Source organism: Sorex fumeus, unplaced genomic scaffold (genome assembly GCF_029834395.1).
Source record: "Sorex fumeus unplaced genomic scaffold, SorFum_2.1 ptg000107l, whole genome shotgun sequence".
Taxonomy (NCBI): domain Eukaryota; kingdom Metazoa; phylum Chordata; class Mammalia; order Eulipotyphla; family Soricidae; genus Sorex; species Sorex fumeus.
This window is the reverse complement of record NW_026606164.1, coordinates 2,698,384-2,723,857: the sequence shown is the minus strand read 5'-3', so window position 1 is coordinate 2,723,857 and position 25,474 is coordinate 2,698,384. Positions and strand designations below refer to the sequence as shown.

Sequence of the window (25,474 nt, the reverse complement as noted above, 5' to 3'; positions counted from 1 at the left end):
GACCACAACCAGCATAAGAGCTGTTTTCTGAAAGAAGAAGGGGGAAAAAAGAAAACCCAAACACTTTATTTGGTCTTTTTCCTAATTCAAGGAAGGTTTGCTTGGCGCTCCACGGCCTAACGCAGCCGTGGTCAGGAGGCCGTGGCGAGTGGGGGCTGGACTCGGGGCACTGAGGCGAAGCTCCCGTGCAGGGCTGGCGCCCTCCTGGCTCTCCAAAGGGCCTCCTGCCCTTTGCCCCATTCTTCCCTGCGCACAGGAAGTCCAGGTTCTGCGCCAGCTGGCCCCGATGTTTACGGGACTGACCTCCGAGGAGCCCTTCGAAGGCTCTGACATGGCTGTTCCAGCCTCCAGGCCTGTGGAAGACGGTCCCCTGCCCCCGGCACTCGCTGTCACTGGCAGTGGACAGGTTGCCCCCATGCTTGTGCTACTTTGGTTCTCTCTGGAGACTCAGGGACCCTCAGTGGGCTCACTGGAAATGCCCAGCTCTGACCTCAAGTCCCGTCTGTGCTCGCAAGTAGGCAGGGGTCGCAGAGCGGGACAGTCAGTCGCTCTGGTCAGTCTTATGGTGTCTCAGAGCGGGAGGTCACTCTGTCCGTCCTGTGGCGTCTCAGAGTCCAACCGTGAAGAGCTTCTCCGGGCTGATGTGCGGTGGTTCTCCTGAACTTGGGAGATCACTTCCCTTCTCTCCAGCTGAGCTCTGACAGAATGTTCTGGAGACAGGCTTGCAGCAGTTTTGGGCAGATGATATTTCCAGGATATAATGTCAGGGTCTTGAGAGACTTGACTGGCTTCCAGCTGTGCTGTTCCAGGAGGCTGTTTCCAGGTCAGGGACGGCATGTTCTGTGCCGATGACCAGCTGTGAGACAGGAACTTTGCAGCCTCTTCTCACCCCAGGACCGCCACCCCAGCCACCTCTCTCTTGCTGTTTTATTCCTTGTCACACTCACAGTGCCCAGGGCCCACGTCTGGCCATGGAGGCTGTGCCAGGGCCTTTGCAGATGGCACTTCAGGACTCACAGAGACAGTCCTGGGTGACGCTGCTACCCCTCGTGCTGCAAGTGACCCCCGACCACGTGAACCCAGTCCTACCCCAGACCCAAAAAAAGAAAACCACGCTCTCGGGCATTATTAGTTGAGGTTCCTCTCTCTCTCTCTCTCTCTCTCTCTCTCTCTCTCTCTCTCTCTCTCTCTCTCTCCCCCCTTTCTGTTTTGACTTTTTGGTTTTGGGGCCACTCCTGGCAGTGCTTTTGGGTCACTCAGGCTTTGCACTGAGGAATCACTCTTGGCGGGCTAGGGGGACCATCTGTTTTCTCTGTTTTGCTCTGCATCCCGGGGGCCAAGCATCAAGCCAAGGCATAGTGAAGGAGAACTGGAAAATCGAAGTCCGCTAAGATATGAGAACAGTCATTTTCCTTTAGCTGGTTTCTGGCTGAATTGTTCTCCAGCGGTGGGGTTGCCACGGCTCCGCTCCCACACCCGCGGGGCAGCGACCCCCTTGCCACACCAGGTGGCTGGCCTGGGTCAGAGATTCCCGGGGATGTGGTCACCCAGGCCGCCAGTGACAGCGAGTGGGTGTGAACGCCGCTGCCTTGCATGGACACTGAGCAGCAGCGTCTGCTCACCCTGTAGGGGTTGCGGGGGGGAAGTGGCACCTTGACCTTTGGGGTTTCTTCCGGAAATCCCTACTCTGAAGCCAGAATGTTCCTTTGCGGGGGTGGGGGCACTGTGCGCAGTCCAGGGTGCCTGACCCGCGTCCCTCCGGCAGGTGGGAGGCGTGAAGCCCGGTGTGGTGCGCTTTCTCGGGGAGACGGACTTTGCCAAGGGGAATTGGTGTGGCGTGGAGCTGGACAAGCCGCTGGGCAAGAACGATGGCGCCGTGGCCGGAACGAGGTGGGTTCCCCTGCCCCCCCAGACAGCCTGGGGCAATGCACGGTGCCCGGGAGGCGCTGAGGGGACTGCAGGCCACTTCACTTGGTTCTTAGGCGGGGCCACTTCCGGTGGCACTCGGGGACCCTGCAGGGATGTGGGGACAGCCTGGGGCTCCCACATGCAGCTGTGCTAGGCCCGCAGGAACCCCCCAGGCCTGCTGTCGCCCTTCAGATGCCAGGGAGGCTGCTTGGAATCGCCCCTGGTTTGCGCAGTGGGGGTGGGCGGCGTGCGAGGGAGTGTGTGTGTGAATGTATGAATGTGTGTGCTTCGGAGTGTGGATATGTATGTAGGAGGGTGTGTGTATGTGAGCGTGTGAGTGTGGGGCTGTGAGATTGTTGGTGAGGGCATGAGCATGTGAGTGTTGGTGGAGGTGTGAGCATGTTTGTGAGGGAATGAGAGCGTGTCATTGTTGGTTTGAGAGCGTGCAAGTGTTGGTTGGGTGTGCGTGTGTGTGACTGTGGGGCTGTGGGAGTGTGGCAGTGTTTGTTGGGGTTTGAGTGTGAGTGTGTTTTTATTGGGGTGTGAGTGTTTGTGAGTGTGGGACGTTGGGAGTGTGGGTGTGTTGGTTGGCGTGTGAGTGTGTGGGAGTGTGGGAATATCGGTTGGGGTGTGAGTGTGTGTGTTAGTTGGGGTGTGTGTGCATGAGTGTGGGGCTGTGGGAGGGTATGAGTGCTTGTTGGGGGGTGAGTGTGTGTGAGTGTGGGGCTGTGGAAATGTGGGTGTGTTTGTTGTGCTGTGAGTGTGTGTGTATGTTGGGGTGGGAGTGTGAGAGTGTGGGAGTGTTGGTTGGGGTGTGAGTGTGTGTGTTTCTTGGGGTGAGTGTGGGAGTGTTTGTTGGGGTGAGAGTGTTTGGGAGTGTTGGTTGGGGTGTAAGTGTGTGTTAGTTGGGATTTGAGTGTGTGTGAGTGTGGGGCTCTGGAAATGTGGGAGTGTGTGTTGGGGTGTGAGTGTGTGTATTTGTTGGGGTGGAAGTGTGAGAGTGTGGGAGTGTTGGTTGCGATGTGAGTGTGTGTGTTTCTTGGGGTGAGTCTGGGAGTGTTTGTTGGGGTGTGTGTGTTGGTTAGGGTGTGAGAGTGTGGGAGTGTTGGTTGTGTGTGAGTGGGTGTTTCTTGGGGAGTGAGTGTGTGTGAGTGTGGGGCTGTGAGCATGTGGGAGTGTTTGTTGGGGTGTGAGTGTGTGTGTGTTGGGGTTTGAGTGTGTGGGAGTGTGGGAGTGTTGGTTGGGGTGTGAGTGTGAGTGTTTGTTGTGGTGGAAGTGTGAGAGTGTGGGAGTGTTGGTTGCGATGTGAGTGTGTGTGTTTCTTGGGGTGAGTCTGGGAGTGTTTGTTGGGGTGTGAGTATGTGTGTGTTGGGGTTTGAGTGTGTGGGAGTGTGGGAGTGTTGGTTGGGGTGTGAGTGTGAGTGTGTGTTGGTTGGAGTGTGAGTGTGTGGGAGTGTTGGTTGGGGTATGAGTGTGTGTGTTTGTTGGGGAGTGAGTGTGTGTGAGTGTGGGGCTGTGGAAATGTGGGAGTGTTGGTTGGGGTGTGAGTGTGTTTGTTGGGGTGAGTGGGAGTGTGAGAGTGTAGGACTGTTGGTTGGGCTGTGAGAGTGTGGGAGTATTTGTTGGGGTGGGAGTGTGGGGCTGTGGGAGTGTGTTAGTTTGTGGGGGTGTGAGACTGTGGGACTCAGTGGACTCCGCGGTCGGCGCCTGTCTCTCTTGCCAAAGGTGTCTTTTGTCCCTCCCCTCCTCGTTGTCCGCAGGTACTTCCAGTGTCAGCCCAAGTGTGGCTTGTTTGTTCGCATTCACAAAGTCACCAAGATCGGCTTCCCCTCCACGACGCCGGCCAAGGCCAAGGCAGCCCCCGCGAGGCGTGTGATGGCCACCACCCCCGCCAGCCTGAAGCGCCGCCCGTCGGCCTCCTCGCTCAGCTCCGTGAGCTCCGTGGCCTCATCCGTGAGCAGCAGGCCCAGCCACACGGGACTAGTAAGCAGCCCCCCCTCCCCCGCCCTGTGCGATGCTCAGGCCCCCACAGACACCCAGGCCCCAAGGGCGAGAGGCGGAACAGGACCGGGTGGGCTGAGCAGCTCCACGTGGCAGGCAAGTGGCTTCCCAGCCACCACCGGTGACAGGAGCAGGGATGGGCCTTTCCTCGGGTGCTCAGGGCTCAGGCCGCCTTAGGGATGAAGTGGGGGAGCTGAAGGGGGCGTCGGAGGGTCAGAGCGGGACCCAGAGACTCTGGGGAACGCTTGGTGCTTGGCGTTGCCTGTTTGCTCTCTCCGTCCCTCCCTGCTCCCTCCTGTCCCTCTGCACCCCTGTCGACATGCAGAGGGGCCTCGACTTCTGTCCATTGCGGGGCCGCAAGTCCTAAACACTAAAGTGTGTCCGAATATTCAAGGGTGTCCTGAGATATTGTCCACAGGGAAACGGGCCCACGATGGAGACGTGTCCCGGGGGGCTGGCTTTGCTGGGGGCTGCGCTTCCTGCCACCTCCTCTGCTCCCTGCATTGACCCTCGATGCGGAAGAGGAGGGAGTGAGTGTGTGTGCAACGGAAGATACAAAACAGATGACACGGGATCGGGAGCCAGGAGGCCGTGCGCTGTGGGCACAGGCCTGGGGCCAGTCCTGTCTTGCTCGACCACCACCAGGTTTCCCTGCCCTGCCTCCATCCTCACGTCCGAGTCCTCCTTCCCCTCGCCTCGCCATTCAGGAGGGGAGCAGACTCAGAAGCCCCTCTCCTTCCCTCGCGAGCCAGCCCGTTTGTGGAATTTGGTTTTGTTTTTCTGCTTGACTGTGGGCCACACCCTGCAGTGCTTCAAGGGGCCGTTTGCAGTGCTGGGGTTGAGCCGGGGCCTCCCACCTCCGAGCAAGAGCCCCACGCCTGAGCCGTATCTCCAGCCTCCCCCTGCTGTCTTGTTTTGTTCTGTTCCGGGGTCACACCTGGCAGAGCCCAGGGCTTTCTTCTACCTCTGTGCTCGGGATTATTCCTGGCGGGCCTCCGGGATTGAGCCTGGGCAGCGCTGGGGCTTGGCTCTCCAGCTCTTTGGCCCCTGCATTGCATATCTTTACGCAGGGTGGAGCTTACTCCTACACTGCACATCACCGTTAGCGTCTATGACAGGGATATAGAATGAGTCTGTGTGGCTTCATGGAAGTATACCTCGACAACATAATTCCATACGTGCACACACAAGCGTTCACACACACACAGCCACTCATACATGTACACGTAGTACATACCGTATATACACAGGCTGATGGGTATATACACACAGGCACGTACATGCATAGACACAACGCGTGCATGCACACAGGTGTGTGTAGACATGTCCACAGGAACGTACGTGCATGCATACATACATGCACACAGGTCCGTGCTTGCCCTGTGGGAGGCCTCCCAGTTCGCTTGTTGGCTGAGTTGCTCTTCTGAGGTACCAGGCTCCCACAGAGGGTCTGGCCTTGCTGGCATGGAGCCTGGGGCCTCACACACCACGCGCAGAGCAGAGGCTTTGGCATCAACATCCTGAGTTCAGTTCGTGGCCCCGACCTTGCCCAGCCCCTCAGCGCCTGCCTCCCCTCATGCCAGGGTTGCTGCTTTCTCCCTGCTCCGGCGCCTGAACCTCACAGTCTCGTTCATTCCCATGGTTGCCTGAAAGAAGCTGTTCGCTCCCATGCTGGTTTCCTCAGGGAGCTGTCTCGGGCCCAGGAAGCGTGTGGGTCTGGCCTGCCCCACCCGCTCAGGCCAGGAGGCTCAGGGAACACCGCCGCCCGCCTTTCCTAGTTTTTATTTTTGCTCTTTGGTTTTGGGGCTCACCTGGCAGTGATCAGGGACTCCAGGCGTGGTGCTTGGGGGCTGCTCCCGGTGGAGGGGGTTTGAGCCCAGGTCTTGGTGGAGACCCTCAAGGCTGTCAAGCTCTTCCCAGCCACCCCTTGAAATCAGAGTTGACTGCAGTTCCCGGCAGCACTGCATATGGCTGGGCCCGAGAGCTCGTGTGCTCCTAGAAATTTTATTTATTTATTATTTGGTTTTGGGGCCACACTCAGGGGTGCTCAGGGCTTATTCCTGGCTCTCTGCTCTTGGGGTCACTCCTGACGGTGCTGGATCTTGAACCTCTGCAAGCACCTTCCCCCCCCCCAAAAAAAACCAAACTCTTTGGCCCTGGGGAGAGCATTTAATCTGACCAATATACTTTAAGTGTATTGGGGAGTCACGGCCAGATCCTTACGCAGAGCCAAGGATGAGCCCACTCCCAGGACAGAACCAGGTAGCTCGAGAGCTCCCAGGAGGCAAAGCAGCGGTGGACAGCCTGGGCCCTGCTGGGCTCGTCGGTCAGGAGGCGTTTGGCAGCAGCTCAGATGATGCGGGGAAGCGGCAAGAGACCCTGCGCTGGACCACAGCAGGGCGATGGAACAGGGATGGCCGGGCAGAGGAGCGGACGTCCTCAGCCACCCCCGCCTCAGCCCCTGCCACCTTGTGCCCGAAGAATGAAGACCAGGTCCCACCTTGTCCCCTCCTGCAGGGGCCGTTGTGCCGAGCGGGATCTGGGTCTGCAGAGCGACCATGAGCCCAGGACAGAACGGACAGGACCCCCGGTCCCCACGGCCCTCCAGCCCACTCCCCTCCCCTCCTCACTGTCTTTGCCTCTTCTCTCCTTCCCTTTGTGCTTGGTCTTCCCCTGAGCTGCCCTTGCTGTCCTGCTCGCTGGGCGTGAGCCCTCACACATGCTCACCCACCACTTGTTCCTTTTTTCCCTGGATTTTGGGCCACACCCCAGCAATGCTCAGGACTTACTCCGGGCTCTGCACTCAGTGTCACTCCTGGTGGGCTCGGGACCCTGTGGGGTGGGTACTTGGGATCCAGCTCGGGTCAGCGGCGTGCAAGGCCAGCGCCTTCCCCGCAACTTTACCATTCTAGCCTCTCATCCCCCACTTTCGAAGGCAGATGGCACAGGGGTCTTTTATGGGGTCACACCCAGTGACCCTCAGGGGCCCGGGGCCATTCCCAGAGACAAGAGTCTCTGGTTACTGCTGTTCAGGCCTGGGGCGGGTGCTGGGGAGAGTGAGGTGAGCTGGAAGGAAGAGGAAGAGAGAAGGGCCAGGCTGCCCTGGGGAGACCCTGACGGACGGACGTGCAAGGCTGAAGATGCTGGAGCCAGCCTCAAGCTCAAGCCAAGGGCTCAGCCTTAAGGAAGCTCAGGCCAGAGCGGGCTGTGGAGGGGGCTGCCGACGGCTCTGCAGAAGAGTCTCTGGATTCCCACGAGGCCCGAGGTCAGTGGAGCCCAGGTCCCGTCCAAGGATCTTCGGGAAGGTTTCAAGACGCTTCTGCTGAGAGTCAGTGGCCCATATGCACGGATGCAGCGCTCCTCCATCTGCTTTGCTGAGGATAGCCACATGCATGCCCGCGTCCGCTGCCCCCACCCCCTTCACGTCTCTTTTTCCTTTGCAGTTGCCGGTAACTTCCTCCCGCTGCGCCCGCAAGATCTCCGGCACCACCGCCCTCCAGGAGGCACTGAAGGAGAAGCAGCAGCACATTGAGCAGCTGCTGGCCGAGCGAGACCTGGAGCGGGTGGAGGTGGCCAAGGCCACGAGCCATGTGGGGGAGATAGAGCAGGAGCTGGCCCTGGCCGGGACGGGCACAACCAGGTGACGTCTGTGCAGACGGCAGTGCCGGGTCCGAGAGACGCCTGCGGCAGAGGCTGGGCGCGAGCTTGGTGCAGGCGGTGCAGGGAGAGGCCGTGGGTCCCCGTCTGCCGTCGTTGCGGTGGCGTCCACCAAGTGGTTTGATCGCATGCACCTTCTGCTCGCCCCGTGGGGGTTCAGGGAGCGCCGAGTTGTCCCCGCCGGTGCTTTCGTGCTGTGTTTCCCTTCCCGCCTTCCAGAAATGCTGCATCTTAGGTGGGAGACACATTCAGCATGCCGTGGTGGCAGGTGGCGGTGCCAGCCCACAGAGGGCTGTCGGGGGCGGGCGAGGACACTCACATGCAGTTGCCTCCACAGTACATCCTGGAGCTGGAGGCCAAGATGGACGAGCTGCGGGCCATGCTGGAAGCGAGCGACTGGGAGAAGGTGGAGCTGCTGAACCAGCTGGAGGAGGAGAAGAGGTGAGGCCGTGCCAGGAGCTGGGGGGCTGCCTCGGGTGGGGTGCTCCTGGCCTTCCAGGGCTGTGAGAACCACAAACCAGCGGGTGCCCAGTCCTGAGAGTGGCCTCATTGGGGGGGATAGGGGGGAGCTCACTGGAACCCAGCCACCCCCGGCCCTCCCTGCTGTGTCCACGTGGCCTGGTGGTCAGGAGACCTGTGATGGGTGGTCGGGAACTGTCGTATCCCAGTGGGGTCCTGTGGGAGTCCCTGGGGTTAAGTCCTGGGCGGGAGGAAACCCGCAGCACCCATGGGGCACGGCAGCAGACAGGCTGGGCTCAGGCCAGGCTGCAGACAGACGGACATGGGGTGCCAGCCAAGACCGTCTTCTCAGATGGGCTCCCGGCAGTGTGGTGCCCAGGGGCACTGCCAGTGCACGGCTCAGCCTCTCAGCTCCACATGCTGAACTCGCCACGTCCCCTGGGAGCCCCTCCTGCCCCCCCCCCCCCCCGCCGCCCTGGCCCCGAGTCATTTGCTGCTTCTCCCCCAGGGGCTCAGTTGTTGTCCCGATGCGGGGACAGGCGCTGGCTGGGAGGGACTGGCATGCGCACCTGGTCAGTCTTTAACCACCTCTGTTAGCTGCGAGGCAGAAAAGGCTGATATGACACTGTGCCTGGCGTTGGCTAGACAGAGCTTCCTCCTGTAGCCTGCGGGTCCTACCCAGTGCTCGCAGCCGAGGGGACTCGCTGACTTTGTTTTTTTTCTTTTTGGGTCAACCCAGCGATGCTCAGGGGTTACTCCTGCCTCGGCACTCAGGAATTACTCCTGGCATTGCTCAGAGGACCATAATGGGATGCTGGAAATTGAACCCGGGTCGGCCACGTGCACGACAAATGCCCTGCCCGCTGTACTCTCGCTCTGGCCCTCGCTGACTCTCTCAGCCCTCCTGTGTGTGGAGGCGGGGGCTGGGTCAGGCGTGCATCTACAGGATGGTGGCCCTCATGGGGGGCAGCAGTGACGCCCCTCACAACTCTCCCTCTCCCCCACAGGAAAGTGGAGGACCTCCAGTTCCGAGTCGAAGAGGAGTCCATCACCAAAGGCGACCTGGAGGTAAAGCCCGGGCAGGTCAAGAGGCTTGCAGGGTGCAGGCAAGGATGCGGGGTGGCCTGGCCGACCCCGCCGGGACCACTTCTGCTGGAGACTCCAAATCAGACAGGGATACCTGGTGTCATGCACCTGGCAGGGCCCGGCGGAGGCACCTCTGCTCCTTGGGGCCGGAGGCTGCTGTTGATGAGCGTTTTTCTCTCGTTCTGACAGTTGGGTCTACGCCTTTGCCTCAGCTTTGATTTTCAGTCGAGCAGCACAAATCAAATCCTTTAGAACCCCAGTTTTTTGAAGTAGGCGGGGGTCACACCCACCACCTGGCCCCCTGGCGCCGTGTAATCCCATCAGCGGCCAAGACTCAGAGACTATAAAATCCAGATCCCGGAACCACGCGGCCGCGCGACATCTTATCAGAACTTTTGTTTTATGACACCTTATTGTCTCATTCCTATTTTGGACAAACTTGCAGGCTATCGAATGTAGCCTGCCCACAGGGCAGAGTCTGGCAAACTCCCCGTGGCGTACCAAATATGCCAAATACCAGTAACAATGATGGGTCTCATTCTCCTAAATAGCCTTGAATATAATCTCACGGCTAGGATGAAAGAGACGTTACTGGGGCCTGCTCGAGGCAATCGACGAATAACAGGATGATGAAATGAAAACAGTGAAATTCCTTAAAACAAGAAAAAGCAAACAGTCAGTTTGCAAAAGAATAATTTCTATTTCTGCTTCTTTTCCTTCCTGTTTTAAGTTCATGGAAATTTTGTTTTCCCACCAGGAGGTGAAGGCCCTGCAGGCGGCCTCTGAGAAGCTCGCCAAGGAGAACGAGTGGGGGAGGACCAAGCTGGACCACGCGAACGAGGAGAACACGGACGTGATCGCCCCGTGGAAGTCCAAGCTGGAGACAGCCATCGCCCCGCACCAACAGGCCATGGGCGAGCCGAAGGCGTCCGTGAGCCGGGGCGTGGGTGCCGAGGCGGCCGAGCTGGCCGAGCTCAAGATGCAGATGGAGAGGCTGCAGTTCGAGTCCCAGCAGGAGGTGGAGAACTTGAAGGCCCAGCAGGTGGCTGAGCGTGCAGCACACGCCTCTGAGCTGCAGACGCTCAGGTCGCGGCTGGTCAGGATGGCCCAGGAGCAGAAGAACAGCCTGGAGGCCGCGCGGGCCAAGCTCGACCAGACCGAGGACCAGCACCTGGTGGAGATGGAGGACGCCCTGAACAAGCTGCAGGAGGCGGAGACGAAGGTAAAGCACCTGGAGGGGTTGCGGGCCATGTGTAGTCAGCAAGCCCAGGCCCTGGCCGACGCCACGGCGCAGCTGGAGGCCACCCAGGAGAAGCTCTTGCAGCTCGATGGGCTCCGGAAGGCCAGTTCCGAGCTAAATTGGGAATGGAGAGGCTCAGGCGGCAGCTCCAGGTGGCTGAGCGGCAGATTCAGGAGTTAGAGAATGCAAAGTGGGCCGAGAGCGGCAGGTTGGTACCCGGGCACCCTCGCCCACTTCCACGCTCGCTCCCTGCATGCTGTGTGTCCCTCTGCTCGCCGCCGTGTTCCGGCTTGGTGCTGACAGGTCTCCCGGTCACGTCCCGTGCGGTACCCTCTGATGGGACTGAGAACGGGTCGGCACGATTCTGGGGCGGTCATTGGTCCCCAGCACCCGGATGCCGTGCTAGCCTTGGCCCCGGCTAATTGGGCCCGTCTGGGGTCTTTCTGAAACTGAGAACTCTTCACAAGGCCAGTGAGAAAACAAGATAGGAGCCCCCAGAGCAAACCTCGGCCCCCCCGCCTTGGGCCCCCTGTGTACTCGCCAAGTCCGCCCATACCCTTGGGCTCAAGTCTGGCCGCAGGAGTCTTTCCCTGACATTGCTGACCACTTGCTCGTGTGACTGGCTTTGCCATCCTGTCCCCGAGGCGCCTCAGTTTCCAGCTCGTGCTCAGTGCCTCTGAACCTCTGAGCTCCCTCAGGGCTGGTGACGTGGCCCATCTTGGTATTTCTCATTGCCGGCCCCTCCCTGCCTGCAGCACAAGCCCTCGCCCAGCCCTGCAGAGATTTCATCCCTTTCAGTCTCTAAGGGGTGCTTGGGCCAAGTCCGCCTTCCAGCATGGCCTCCTGCTGACCGCGGGCATGGACTCTCATGGTAGCCCTGACCCTGCGGAAGGACAAGACAGTGAGATCTGGGCCAAGCCGAGGAAGCTGCAGTTCTCACCAAGGAGCCCCGAGAAATGCCCTTTTCCTCCTATAGGATTGTGGTGGCAGAGACGTGCCCTCCCAGCCGCGCCCGTCCCCCCCTTTCTCCCCCACCCCCCCGGCGCTGGGCGCTTTGTTGGAGAAACTTCTCTGTTGGCCAAGATGGAAGAGATGTGGGATTTGTAGACAGGACTGACAGACATAACAGAAGGACCCAGAGACCCCCGGGAGTTCCTCTCAGGACTCAGGACTCCTTAGCTGGCATTCCAGAAACACAGGCTGAAACAAACGGAATCAATTCCTAGGACACAGCAGGGAATAGTTGAGCCACTTGTTCGCATCAAGATGTAACAAACGTCAAGTTCTGGTGACTGCTGCCTAGTGGATTAGAGGTTCTTCATTTTAAATTTCATATCGAAACCCCTCCAACTTTTAAAGTCACAGACAAGAAACTACAAGAAAGTAAATCTTGGGGGCCAGAGTGATAGTACAGTGGGAAGGGCATTTGCCTTGCACACGGCCTAAGTGAGTTCGATCTCCAGCATCCCATAGGGTCACTGTCATTGTCACTGTCCTCCCGTTGTTCATCGATTAGCTTGAGCAGGCCAAAAAAAAAAAAGATAAACCTTTTCTTCCCTCCTTCCCCTCCCTTTCTCTTTCTTCCCTGTTTCCTCCCTCCCTCCTTCGTATCCTTAGCCCCCCTCCTCCCTTGCTTACTTCCTTCTTCCTCGCCAAGCCATGCTCTCGGCTCTGGGGTCCTCCCACCCAGCAGTAGCTGGTCTTTTCAGCTTGTGGACCGATCACAGGCTCGCCCAGTGGGGCTGCAGTTCAAATTCGGGCCTGGTGTGTACTCCAGCCCTTTGTGCCGTCTCCCCGCCCCTGGAAAGTCAGTCTTTCTCATAGGCTTTCTTATTTTCTGGTCACTCCAAATGTAGGTCTAGAAAACGCCTCTGTTTGAGTCATTTTCAATAACCACTAGACAGTCATCCCCAGAACTGATGGCGCCAAAGCCTTGGCTTCGAGAGCTTCAGGCAATCACGCTCACCTCACGCCTCTTCTTCGGGGTTGTGTTGGGTCATGGGCTTCTCATACGTGTTTTCTGTTTTGTTTTCCCCTTCCCGTTCCTGTTCGTCTTTTTGGTCCATTCACTCCATCCTTGTCACTCTGGTAGGCCGAGAGCCTGGCCGAGGAGCTGCAGGGGAAGGAGCTAGCGCTTCGTAGTCTTCAGGAGAACTTGAACGAAGTCAGTCGAGTGAAGGAGGCTTTGGAGAAAGAGCTTCGGAGTTTGGTGAGTACCAGGGGAGTCGGACGCTGATCTTTCCCTTGCTGAGGGTAAAGCGAAGCCTCCTCAGGCGAGCTCGGCCCCTATCGCCTCTGAGGCTCATGAGCATGTCAGCTCGAAAGCCCCAGGGGCTGCGCGAGCCCCCATTGGGGCAGCAAAGGTAGGTGCGCTGCTCTGTCCGCGCTGTGCCCTCCGCCTCTGCCTGATCAGTGAGTGGCCAGCGATGCTCCCTGAGTGCCAGGCTCCTTCCTCCCCTCAGCAGCGCCTCAGGCTCCTCTCCCGTGCCCCTGCCCCCTCGGCTCGGTCTCCCCTGGCAGCCGGGAGCACTGGGGGCTCACATCAAGGGGAGGGGGTGAGAGACATGCACTGGGAAGGCCGCTTTGCTGGAACCTTCCAGACACCTTCCTGCACTGGATCAAAGTGTGTTTTCTGGTTTTCTTTTTAGGATTTTTTGTGTGTGTGTGTGTGTGTGTTTGTTTTTTTGTGTGTGTGAGTTTGGGGTAGATTATTTTTGTTTTCTGGGGTTTTTTTGTTCCTGTTGTAGTTCTTGTTGTTTTTTGTCTTTTTGTCACAGTTGGGGGCGTTCAGGGGTCACTCCTGGCTCTGCACTCAGGAATTACTACTGACGGGGCATCCCCTATGGGATGCTGGGGATCAAAGGCGGGTCATCCTTGTGCAAGACAAACACCCTCCCCGCTGGGTGATTGCTCTGGCCCTGGGGTGTGTGTGTGTGTATATATATATATATATATATATATATATATATATATATATTTTGATGGTGGTTGTGGGGGACTAGTGCCATGCCTGTCAGTCCTTGGAGGCGACTCCTGGCTTTGTGCTCAGGATATTCCTGTTAGTGCCGGGATTCAGACCAGGGCCAAGTGGCCTTACTCAGTGCTCTCTCTCTCCCAGCCCCCAGATGATCACCATGTTTATTGGGGCTCCCCCCAAACTCGGTGGTACTCCTGGCTCAGGGTCTAACCGGCTGGCTGTTCTCGGGCGCCTGGACCCTGTGCCAGCCCTTCAGCCCCCAATATCTATGTTCTAAGTGCAAGTTCATTTTCATGAACATTGTGTGTGTGTGCTGGTGAGCAGAGCAGAGTCGCCCGTGTGTGTGCGGGTATGTTTATGTGTTTGTGTGCGTTGTGTGTGTGTGTATGTGTGTGCGCGCGTGTGTGCTGGGGGCAGGCAGGAGGCCTGCGACTGATGGTGGCCCCCGGCTCCCCGCAGGGGGAGAAGGTGGACGTGAGCCGCAGCCAGTCCCAGGCTCTGCAGGCCGAGCACGCCAAGTCCACCACGGAGAGCCAGGCGCAGCACGAGGAGGCGCTGCAGGCCCTGCAGAAGCTGCGGCTGCAGGCGGAGGAGAAGCTGCAGGCGGTGCAGGCGGAGAACGGGAGCCTGCTGCGGGAGGTGGCCGAGCTGAAGACGCAAGCCGACAAGGCCAAGGTGTGTGGGCGCAGGGCCGCCGTCTCGGGGTCGGGCTCTGTTGGGGGCCTCGGCCTGCAGCCTCAGACACTTCCTCCGCCCGTTGGCGCCTGTGAGAGCCAGAAGGGGGTTGCTCCCGGGGCGCCCGGCAGAGCACATAGAAGCCCAGGGACCCCAGCTTGGGTTGTCCGTTTTGTCTTTAGCTTGCTCAGTAAGTTCAGGCCTTCGTGTTTTCACTTGATTGCTCAAAGGCATTTTTTAGTGTATCAGAGAAATGTTAAGGTTCGAAGCTCAGTGGGGAGAAATAGAGTGGCTGGAACTAGTGCAGGGAGAGGGCACTTGCTGTGCACGTGACCCACCGGGTGATCCCCAGCATCCCCCAGGGTCCCCCAAGCACCCAGGAGGAAGCCGTGACCTCTGCCGGGTGTGAACCCCAAAACAAAAAGGAAAATAATGTACACACACATATATGTGTGTACATACATAACATGTACATATGTGTACATCTTTATATCCATATAATAAGTGTATTTTAATTCATATGTACATATTTTGATACATTTTTAGTTTTCCACGCTTGGTCCCATGTATAGTTTATACATATATGTGTATGCCTATACATATATGTGCTTGTATGTATATGTGTGTGTATACATATCTATAAGCCAGTGGAAAGAAAACGGAACCGAGCTTACATCAGAGGAAACCAGGGCTGCTGAGTGGCGGCCATGGCCCGCGTGTGTGTTGGTGCCCGGCCTCTTTCCACCACGCACCAGAGCCAGGGCTACGTCTCCTCTCTGGACCACCTGCACGGCCCAGTTCTGTGGCCAGCAGCCTCGTGTACATGCTCAGGTCAGCCCCATTCCGGTAACCTGACCGTCAGCGGTCAGCTGCCCAGCGCACACCAGTAGCCTGCTGCAGCTCATGGCTGCTGAGCTGGACAGAGAAGATAGCCCTTGCTGCAGAAAGTTCTGGAAAGTACATGGCGGTTAAACTATGGTGTGCATTGAGACTCAGAAAAGAAAACACACAACCCATTGCTGACGGGCAGGGAGAGCAGGTGAGGGAGACCCTGGCCCGTGTGCGGCCACTCCTCCTGGAGCCTCTGGGCCCCTCCCAAATTACTGCAAACACTGCCTCCCATTGTTCATCGATTTGCTCGAGCGGGCCCACTAATGTCTCCATTTTGAGACTTGTTGTTACTGTGTTTGGCAAGCAAAACCTGTTGGCTTCAGTCTCCAAAGCTTGGTGGATTAGTCTGGATTTTCTATAAAGTGTATAACTTTTGGGACTAAGTCCATTTCCTGCCTCTGTTTGTCCCTGTGAAAATCGTTTGACCAGCAGTGGTTGCTTTTGCCTTCCCCTTCTGCACAAAGTTCAAAAACAAAATACTTTTTGTAGTTCTCTGAATTGTACTGAAAACTAGTTTTTTAATGCATCCCTTCTATGACAGTGATGGATTTTATAATAGAATAATTGAAGTGGGGGGAAAAAATCTTATGCCCCAACGTCAAGATCCAACTGTACTTAAACCTTCCGGGGAGCTGTCAGGAATAATTTAAGACGGCATTTCAAAAATAAAATGGCTGATAGTAAGAATAGGTAGTGCTGCCTTGTACTCGGCCAACCCGGGTTGATCCCCAGCATCCCGTATGGTCCTCCGGCCCTACCAGCAGTGATCCCTGAGCACGGAACCCTGAGCGAGCCCAGAACACCTCCAGGTGTGGGGCCCCCATCCACAAAAAAGGCAGGTAGATATGTTGACCCTGTGAAGCTGTTTCAGCCTCTCCATCCTGCGTGTGTGTGTGCGTGTGTGTGTGTGAGTGTGTGAGTGTGTGCGCGCGCATATACACGCGTGTGCAGGTAAGACTACTCTGCCATTTTCATTTCTGGTATTTAGGCCACATTAAGTGCTTGGCTTGCTTGTGCCTGCTTGATCTCATTCTTGTTTCCATTCTTCCCCGCTTTTGTTCCTGTAGTCATTAACTTCCCTAATAACATCAGAGGAAATTGAGCTGATGTCGGAGGATCGCAGGGCCCTGAGGTCAGAGAATCAATTGCTGGCGAAGGAGAAGCTCTCTCTGAAGTCAGAGAGAGAGTCATTGCTATTGAAGTTGAAGGAAGCGGAGGCCAAAAACTCTTCGCTGCGGGAAGAGCAGAGGAAGCTCTGGCTGTTGAACCAAGCGATTCTTTTCGATAAAGAGAAGGTCATCGAGGCCAGGCGGGCCGCAGAGAAGCTCTGGCAGGAGGAGCGGCTCGGCCGAGAAGCCCTCGAGGCGGAGAAAGAGAAAGTGCTGGAAGAGGGCAGGGCAGTGCAGGAGGAGCTCCAGAGGGTGCGCGCGGAGAACGACGCCCTGCAGGTCGCCAAGGTGGGGCTGCAGGCCCTGGTGGAGGAGCTGCAGATGAGCAAGAGCGGCCTGGTGGCCGAGTGTAAGAAGGGCCTGGAGGAGAGGGGCCAGCTGGAGGAGCATGCGAAGAAGCTGGTTCTGGAGAACCTATCCCTGGCCAAAGACAAGGACAACATCATCCAGAAGCTGCAGTGCTCCTATGAGGAGCTGGCTCGGGATCAGAAGTCGCTGGTGCAAGAGATCGCGGAGCTCACGGCCGAGAAGAAATCGGTCCTCGAGAATCAGTCGGCCCTCAAGGCGGCGCTGCAGGAGGCCTGGGACGCGGCCCGCAGCCTGGAGAAGACACACGCCAGCATGCTGCAGGCCAAGGAGGCGCTTGACGCCGAGCGGCAGGAGGAGTGCCGGCGGCTGGCGGAGGACAGGCTCGCGGCACAGCAGGCCCTGGTGCAGGAGCGGGAGGCCCGTACCCAGGAGACCCAGGCGGCCGCCCACGAGGCCAGCCAGCTGCGAGGCCGCCTGGGGCTGCTGGAGCAGGAGGTGGAGGAGCTGCGGGCGCGTGCCCAGGGGCTGCAGGCCGAGCACCTGGACCTGGTGGAGGAGAAGGCGCGGTCAGACAAGAACGTGGCCGAGATCCTGCGGGAGAAGGAGCAGCTGGCCGGCAGTTACTTCCTCCTCCAGAAGGAGGTCAGTCGGCTGGCCCAGACCAGCAGCCACGTCTCGGCCAACCTTCTGGAGGCCCAGAAGGAGAACCGCGGTCTGAGGAAGGACAAAATCAGGCTCGCCGTTAAAATCAGAGAGCTCGAGACGCTGCCGGCATTCACGGTAAAGTGGAGCAGGCCCGACCCCCGTTGGCCCCGGGCACCCCCTTTTAGCGGTTAAGAGGATTGCTCTTTGTCGGCACAAGGAGCGGTGGATCCCCACGGAACCCGTGTGTCACGGGCTGTTTGCTGCGGGCGCAGGGACAGCTCGTCACCACGTGCCTGCTGACCTCTAGGACAAGGCATAAGCTGTGAATAAAACCGAAAAGGACAGTATGTTCATTTCCGGGGGGAGTTCTCACGGAAGATTGCACTGTGGCCCTTCAAAACGTAAGGGAAGTCATGAGAGAGGCACTGAGTTGTAAAGTAAAGCGGTGTCTTCCGGGGGACTTTGAGCGGTTGCCCTGAGTCTGCTCACTTGGGACTCGGGGGTGCCCTGTGCCACCAGCAGTGTGCCCGGTGCAGGGCGGCCTGGACTCGAGGGTGCCTGGTGCCGGGCAGGTGTTCTCTCTTCCCAGCTGACTCAGGGTTTGCCTTTCTCCCACTCCCACACCTGTGCTCACGGCTCACATCTCCTCTCCTTCCTTTCCCCCCTCCCCCCAATGCTTTCCAACCAGGCCTGCTTAGCTGTCCGCTCATGTCATTTTTATTCTGTGTGAGGAATGGAGGCTCTTGGGAGCACTAGGCTGTTTCGGGGCGTCAGTCTTGCCGCTGAGCGGTTTAGACGTGAGTCCCCGCGGGGTGAGCGGCGCCCAGCGGGGGCCGGAACCACTGTGGCAGGTTTGTGTGGCGTTTCGCGCTGTGCTCTGCCACTGCGGCCAACCCCTCCCTGGCCCCCCAGCCTGGCTCAACGAGGTTTCTCTCTCCAGGCTATGCAGACAGCGGAAGATGCCAGGCATTTTATGGAACAACTGTCCCAAGAGAAGACAGAGACCCTGGCCTCCCTGGAGGACACCAGGAACACCAATGCAAACTTGCAGAATGAGGTGGGTGATGGTGGTGACCAGGGCGTGTAGGCCCGGCCTCAGCCTTGAGAGAAACCATATCATGGGCCAGAGTGATAGCACAGCGGGGAGGGCGTTTGACTTACACACGCCAGACCCAGGTTCAATCCCCGGCATCCCATATGGTCCCCTGAGCACCGCCAGGAGTAATTGGTCCCTGGTTCTCGCATGGGACAGGAGGGGAAGTGTACCCCTGCATGACCCCTGTATGACCCCTGGGGAGGTGCTGCGCGGAGTGACCACACAGGATCCGGGGGACATGGGGCGGCCTGGCGAGATCACTGAACAGCTGACCACTCCCAGACTGCTCGGAGGAGCAATGAGCCCGGCAGGGACTGGACGCCCCAGTTAGCTCGCCCAGAGCCTGGGCCGGGACAGGAAGAGAAGCCACATGTGTTGACATACACAGCGTCTCAAGGCTCTTTGATGACCGTGAGAAGGCCAGCCACTGCCCTCTGACCACACAGCCCCACTTTCCTGGGCTCGAGTGACTGCTGATGGCCTGGACTGCTCCTCCCTCGCCAGGAGTGATCCCTGAGAACAGAGCCAGGGCTTAGTCCCCACCCCACCAAACAAACCAAACTGACTACCCACAAAGGTTATAGATAAGCATGTATACATACACAGACATGTACATATGTATATATGCGTGTATGCTTCAAAAGAGTCGGGGAATATCTACCATTTAAGATATCCGAGAATGGGGCCGGAGCTATAGCACAGCAGGTAGGGTGTTTGCCTTGCACGTGGCCAACCCAGGTTCCATCCCTGGCATCCTATATGGTCCCCGAAGCACAGCCAGGAGTAATTCCGGAGTGCAGAGCCAGGAGTCACTCCTGAGCAACGCCCGGTTGTGACCCCAAAATCCCCCCTCCCAAATTAATTGATTAATTAAAATAACAGAAGCCAAAAAGAAGGAAGCTGAGGAAGAAGGGACTGTGCTCACCTGGCACTCGTGAGAACCAGGGCCCGGGCACCTGCTGCCAGAGCCCCACCCCCACACGCTCCCAGCACAAGAGGTGATGCTTACGGAGTGAAAGGCCCCTTGGACAAGGACACATCCCTTCAGTCAAGGGGTCACGTCCTTGCAAGAGCCGAGAAGCCAGACCCCTCCACTGCCCTTACTCCTGCTGCTCTCCCAGAACCTGGGCTTCGGGCTCCCATAAAATTGGCAAATCTTCACTTTGCCAGAGTCGAACACCACTTTGGAGGGCCTCCTTCCCATCAGGAAGGTCCGGTCGCAAACGGAAACGTGCACCAACATGTGGCTGTCCCGGCCACCTTGCGCATGCTCTGGGCGCAGAGCTGGGGAGTCTGGTCCTCTGGGCCGCCTTCCTGCTTCTTGCTCCTGTCGAGGGAGACAGCTGGGTGGGGTCCTCTGGGGTGTGCACACTTGGCTGCAGACCCCAGTGCCCGCACCTACCATCAGCAGGCTCAGGTCTGGCCTGCGGCAGGAGTCAGCCTTGGGGCCTCCTTGATGGCTCTCCTTCCCCAACCCTCTTCCATCACACCCGGGCCTGCAGCGCTTTATAGTTTGAATCCTCTCTGAGGAAGGGGACCATCTGGGTCCCCGTGCCCTGTGGAGTTCCCGCACACCCTCACTTCCTGCACTTCTGTACTTAACAGCCGGTGGCCCTGGACGGCACATGTGGGCTGAAGTGAACTTTACATGTGGGCTGTGGACGTGGACCCTGCATGGGCTTGTTGGGAACTGAACATTTCCATGTTTTTTTTTGTTTTTTTTTTTCAGCTGGAGGAAGAGAGATCTGTGTTTCTTGGCCCAGTGTGGGGGGGCCTGGGCACTCTCAGAGACTCCTCATCAGAACTGGCCCTGAGGGAGAAAAAGAATCAGTCTGTTTTTCTGGTTTTCTTTCTTCTTTCTTTGGGGGCCACACCTGGCGATACTCCGGGCTTCCTCCTGGCGCTGCACTCAGGAATCACTCCTGGCTGCTCTCCGCTGGCCACTGTGGGATGCCAGGGATCAAACCTGGGTTGGCTGCGTGCGAGGCAAGCACCTTTCCCGCTGTGCTATCAGACCCAAACCTGCCAGTTTTTAAATGAAACATGAATGTTTGTGCCTACAGTCATGCTTGCTTTTGTAAAGTGGGATTTTTCCCCCCGTGGATTTTAAAGAAGTGAGTCTGTCTTTGTAGGAGAGGGAAGGCCCTCTTGACTCCCTGCTCTGAGATGAACCGAGGGGGCCCAACATGTCCTCCTGGGGTCTTCCCTGGGGCACCCGGGAGCTTGCGCTCAGGAAGGGAAAGGGGAGCTCTGGCTGCCTCAAACCCTGGGGCGGAGACTGGAAGCGGGGCCCAGCCTCCTCTGTGGCGGGCTCCGATGGCTCCCGCAGATGGCTCACCGTCTCACCCTCTCCTTTAACACAGATTGATTTCCTGAATTCCGTGATTGTGGACCTCCAAAGAAAGAATCGGGACCTCAACAATAAAGTGGAGATGATGTCCGAGGCCGCTCTCCAGGAAGGGGGACGACCTCAACAATTGAACAATTACGACAACAACAGTTTCGGCCCGGCCACCCCATTCTCTGCACTGTGCAGAAATCTCCAGCAGTTGATGGATGACATAACAGTCTACTTGTGAAACACCTAAAATGACCAATTTACTGTTTTTATAAGCTTTACTTTTTTTGACTGTGCGTTTAGATGATGTATGATGAGAAATTCAACATTAATTCTTTTGGATTTTCTTATCACAAAAAAATTAAATGAAGGACCTCAACCATCAGAAGTTTATCATCCAGTTTGAATCTATTTTTTTTCACTTGAATGTTTTCTAGTTCTGTAAAAAGTGATAAATAATGTACCATCCAGGCTACATGTATAATAAGAACTTCTATCATTGTATATATGCTTTTGATGTATTTTCCTCTGGAGATTATCAACTGTCTGACAAGTGAAAGATCTGTATCAATTGAAATTTTTAGTAATAACCATTATTGAAATTGTTTCACAAACTATGTAAAGCAGTATTAAAATTTGAGCAAACAAGTGTCCTATATCTACTTTAATAAAATTATTTCTTTTTGCCAGTGATAACTGATTATGCTCAGGTTCATTTATAAAAGATTTTTGGCTAACAATCAAGAATTATAGAGTCAAATAAGTCAAACAGTTTCTACAATGGAATTCTGATACACCAATTTCTTTTTGTTTCGTTATGTTTGTGCCACCCCTGGTGATGTCTTAGGGCTTATTCATGGCTCTGCACTCAGGAATCACTCCTGACAGTGCTTGGTCAGACTATATGGAATGTCAGGGATTGAAGCCAGATTGGCCAAAGCAAATGCCCTACCAGCTGCACTATTGCTCTGGACCTGTAAACCATTTTCTTAAAAGCGTTTATCTTGGGCTAAAGAGATAGTGCAGTGAGTAGGGTACTTGCATGTGGCTGATCTGGGTTCGATGGCAGGAATTCCATCCAGTCATCTGTGCCCTGGCAGGAGCAATCTCTAAGTGCAGAGGCAGGAGTAAACCCTAAGAAGCACTGGGTTGGGGGTATGGTGCCACCAGCAGGTCAGTCTGTACCTGTGAGGCGAGTGCATCAGCAGCCTGATGGCGCCTTCAGACTTCCAGGTACCCCCAAATTGCTGCCGTGCGTTTGGCCAGACCCCAAAAACTTGAGGCAGAGTTGACCACGAAAGTAAACAGGTAAAAGATATGTGGGAGATACACCCACAAACCACCTCCAGTTCAGCTATATAATTGGAGGCATGGCCTCTCTGGTTCCTGATTGAACTGCTGAACAGCCATGATCCCAGAGAATCAGAAACAAATCTCGAAACCCAACGACTTTTGGCAGAAATGTGTCCAGTCCCTGCAGTAAGTTAGAGGCGCTGGGCCACCCCAGGTGGGAATAGATTTTGTGCCTTGGCCTGTTCCCCCTGGCAGCCCGCTGGCCGCCATCCTCCAGAGGCCACTGGACAGTCAGATTTAGGCCCACAGTGACGAGACATGTAGGGCCTCACGGGATGGGGGTGGAGCTAGCCCTTTCCTAAACAAAAAGATCCCAAGTCGTCACCCACAAACGGCCTCTCTGGCTCCTGATTAAGGTGCTTAACGGCCATGATCCCATAGACTCAGACACAAATCTCAGAATCCAGTGGCTTTTGGCAGAAATGCATCTGAACCCTGCAGTAGGTTACTGTCGCTGGGCCGTTCCAGGGAGGAAAGGGTGCTATCCCCTCCACCTGCTCCCCCTTGGCGGCTCGGTGGCCGCCATCCTCCAGAGGCCATTGGACAGTCAGGTTTGGGCCCTCAGTGATGAGACATGTGGGGCCTCACGGGATGGGGGTGGGACCAGCCCTTTCCTCCCCATCCCAGCAAGACCCCTAGTCACCACCCACTAACGGCCTTTCTGGCTCCCGATCAATCTGCTTAATGGCCATGATCCCACAGACTCAGGAACAAATCCTGGAACCCAGCAGGTTTTGGGAAGAAATTCCTCCAGATTTAATTGTTAAAATTTTGGAATTTCAAAATCGCACAGCCACTACTACAACCACGTGACATCATATGTTATTCATAACCAGGAATAGAAAACAAATTGTCTACTGTTGCCCTTTCAGCAGCTCTGAGTGTTGGGGTAAAATCCCAAATAATAATGGTGGGTCCAGTGTCAAAATATTGAATGTAATCAAAGTAGAGAGAGCGCAATGTGAAAATCATCTCTCCACAGGTAGGGGGAGGGTGTGGGATGGGGGTATACTGGGGTTTTTGGTGGTGGAGAATGGCACTGGTGAAGGTATGGGTCTTTCATTTTATAACCAAGATTTAAACCCAAAAGCTTTGTAACTGCTCTCATGGTGATTCAATAAATAAAATTATAAAAAATGAAAAAAAAAGAACCACTGGGTGAGGTTTAAAGGCATAAAAACCCAAAACAAATAAAACCTCTATTGCATTATTGCAAAGCTTCATAACCAATGTAGCCTAAAATGAATACCTTCAGTGATTCTCCATAGCTATTTGACAAGACGAAAATAAAGGGACACCATGCAGTACAGACACCATCAATCCATAAAGTCTGGGAAAGAAACTGGAAGTTGCTATATTAACTCAAAATTAACAGAACCAAAGATGCTTATAAGCACCAACTCCTTTATGTTTGCAGCACATGTGTCCTCAGGTTGATTTTTCTGGAAAAAAAACTTGAGCAAGAACGTTACTTTTAGCCTACATAATTGAATACCTGAAAGATAGCTCCGTGACAATTGGGCCCTAGAAAAGCAAGTCCCAGCCCATATCCTGCCCTGCAGCTGCGTCCTGTTGATAGCACCAAGGACACCCATCTTCTTCTTGTTGCCCCTGGAATTCACCAAATAAGGTCATGGGGCCAGAGAAGGCCTGATTGGCTGCCTGCGTGCAGCATCTAATGTGATCATTCGAAGGTATTGGGTGATTTGTGCGCTGGCTTTTCTGAGACGGCGGGAAGTTGCCCTATCAGAAGCTCCCTCTGAAGAGGCTCAGGGCTCTCAGCCACTGACGGTTTGCGGTCATGCTGTGAGCCCGAGAATGCTCGAATAAACCTCTTGCTTTTGCGTGGACTTGGTCTCTCAGAGTTTTCCTTGACAGGTGAGGCTGTCCTGAGCTCGGACCCTACCAAAGCAGTTTGCAAAAGAAAAATTTCTATGTCTGCTTCTTTTCCTTCCTGTTTTAAGTTCATGGAAATTTTGTTTTCCCACCAGAAGGAGGCGAAGGCCCTGCAGGTGGCCTCCGAGAAGCTCGCCAAGAAGAATGAGTGGCTGAGGACCAAGCTGGACCATGCCAACGACGAGAACACGGACGTGATCGCCCTGTGGAAGTCCAAGCTGGAGACGGCCATCGCCCCGCACCAACAGGCCATGGGCGAGCCGAAGGCGTTCGTGAGCCGGGGCGTGGGTGCCGAGGCGGCCGAGCTGGCCGAGCTCAAGATGCAGATGGAGAGGCTGCAGTTCGAGTCCCAGCAGGAGGTAGAGAGCCTGAAGGCCCAGCTGGCGGCTGAGCGTGCGGCACATGCCTCCGAGCTGCAGACGCTCAGGTCGCGGCTGGTCAGGATGGCCCAGGAGCAGAAGAACAGCCTGGAGGCCGCGCGGGCCAAGCTCGACCAGACTGAGGACCAGCACCTGGTGGAGATGGAGGATGCCCTGAACAAGCTGCAGGAGGCGGAGACGAAGGTAAAGCACCTGGAGGGGTTGCGGGCCATGTGTAGTCAGCAAGCCCAGGCCCTGGCCGACGCCACGGCGCAGCTGGAGGCCACCCAGGAGAAGCTCTTGCAGCTCAATGGGCTCCGGAAGGCCAGTTCCGAGCTAAATTGGGAATGGAGAAGCTCAGGCAGCAGCTCCAGGTGGCTGAGCGGCAGATTCAGGAGTTAGAGAATGCAGAGCGGGCCGAGAGCGGCAGGTTGGTACCCGGGCGCCCTCGCCCACTTCCACGCTCGCTCCCTGCATGCTGTGTGTCAGTGTGCTCGCCGCCGTGTTCCGGCTTGGTGCTGACAGGTCTCCCAGTCACGTCCTGTGCGGTTCCCTCTGATGGGACTGAGAACGTGTTGGCACGATTCTGGGGCTGTCATTGGTCCCCAGCACCCAGATGCCGTGCTAGCCTTGGCCCCAGCTAATCGGGCCCGTCTGGGGTCTTTCTGAAACAGAGAACTCTTCACAAGGCCAGTGAGAAAACAAGATAGGAGCCCCCAAAGCAAACCTCGACCCCCCCACCCCCTGCGTACTCGCCGAGTCCGCCCAGACCCTTGGGCTCGAGGCTGGCTGCGAGGGTCTTTCCCTGGCCTTGCTGACCACCTGATCGTGTGACTGGCTTTGCCGTCCTCTCCCCGAGGCGCCTCAGTTTCCAGCTGGTGCTCAATGCCTCTGAACCTCTGAGCTCCCTCAGGGCTGGTGACGTGGCCCATCTTGGTATTTCTCATTGCCGGCCCCTCCCTGCCTGCAGCACAAGCCCCCGCCCAGCCCTGCAGAGATTTCATCCCTTTCAGTCTCTAAGGGGTGCTTGGGCCAAGTCCGCCTTCCAGCATGGCCTCCTGCTAGCCACGGGCATGGACTCTCATGGTAGTGATGTCAGTGAGCCCCACGGGTGACTTATGTGAAGCGGGGAGGAGCAAGACGGTCACTTTCTCCCCACCCGCCTCTGCCACCCGGGACCCAGGGTTACTTACTGGGTACTTGTCTCGCCTCACAGAAAGGAATTTCAGGAGTAGACAAGCAGTGAAACAAATAGATTTTATTTGGAGGATTTTTGGAGAGGGAGAGAAAGGGATAAGCAGATAAGCGGGGGAATGGAGAGTAAGAGAGAGAGTAACGCGTCCAGAGAGAACGCGGGCTTCTCCGAGGGTGGAGAGAGCCCCTCCACACATCCCAGCATTCGACACGAAAGCATG

General features: G+C 56.6%; 1 protein-coding gene across 1 annotated transcript in view; it reads left to right on the top strand.

Annotated features, from left to right (window-relative positions):
* Positions 1–25,474, top strand: part of LOC130042675 (CAP-Gly domain-containing linker protein 1-like) — a gene marked incomplete at its 3' end in the record, with an annotated part of 38,658 nt that overhangs the window by 3,000 nt on the left and 10,184 nt on the right. The window contains 15 exon segments of the mRNA XM_056134822.1: positions 1,766–1,890; positions 3,669–3,891; positions 7,353–7,527; positions 7,530–7,549; positions 7,904–8,007; positions 9,033–9,090; positions 9,866–10,463; positions 10,466–10,563; positions 12,444–12,548; positions 13,797–14,003; positions 15,962–16,618; positions 16,664–17,152; positions 17,958–18,071; positions 24,120–24,393; positions 24,396–24,478. Coding sequence (XP_055990797.1) covers positions 1,766–1,890; positions 3,669–3,891; positions 7,353–7,527; positions 7,530–7,549; positions 7,904–8,007; positions 9,033–9,090; positions 9,866–10,463; positions 10,466–10,563; positions 12,444–12,548; positions 13,797–14,003; positions 15,962–16,618; positions 16,664–17,152; positions 17,958–18,071; positions 24,120–24,393; positions 24,396–24,478 — 3,330 coding nt within the window.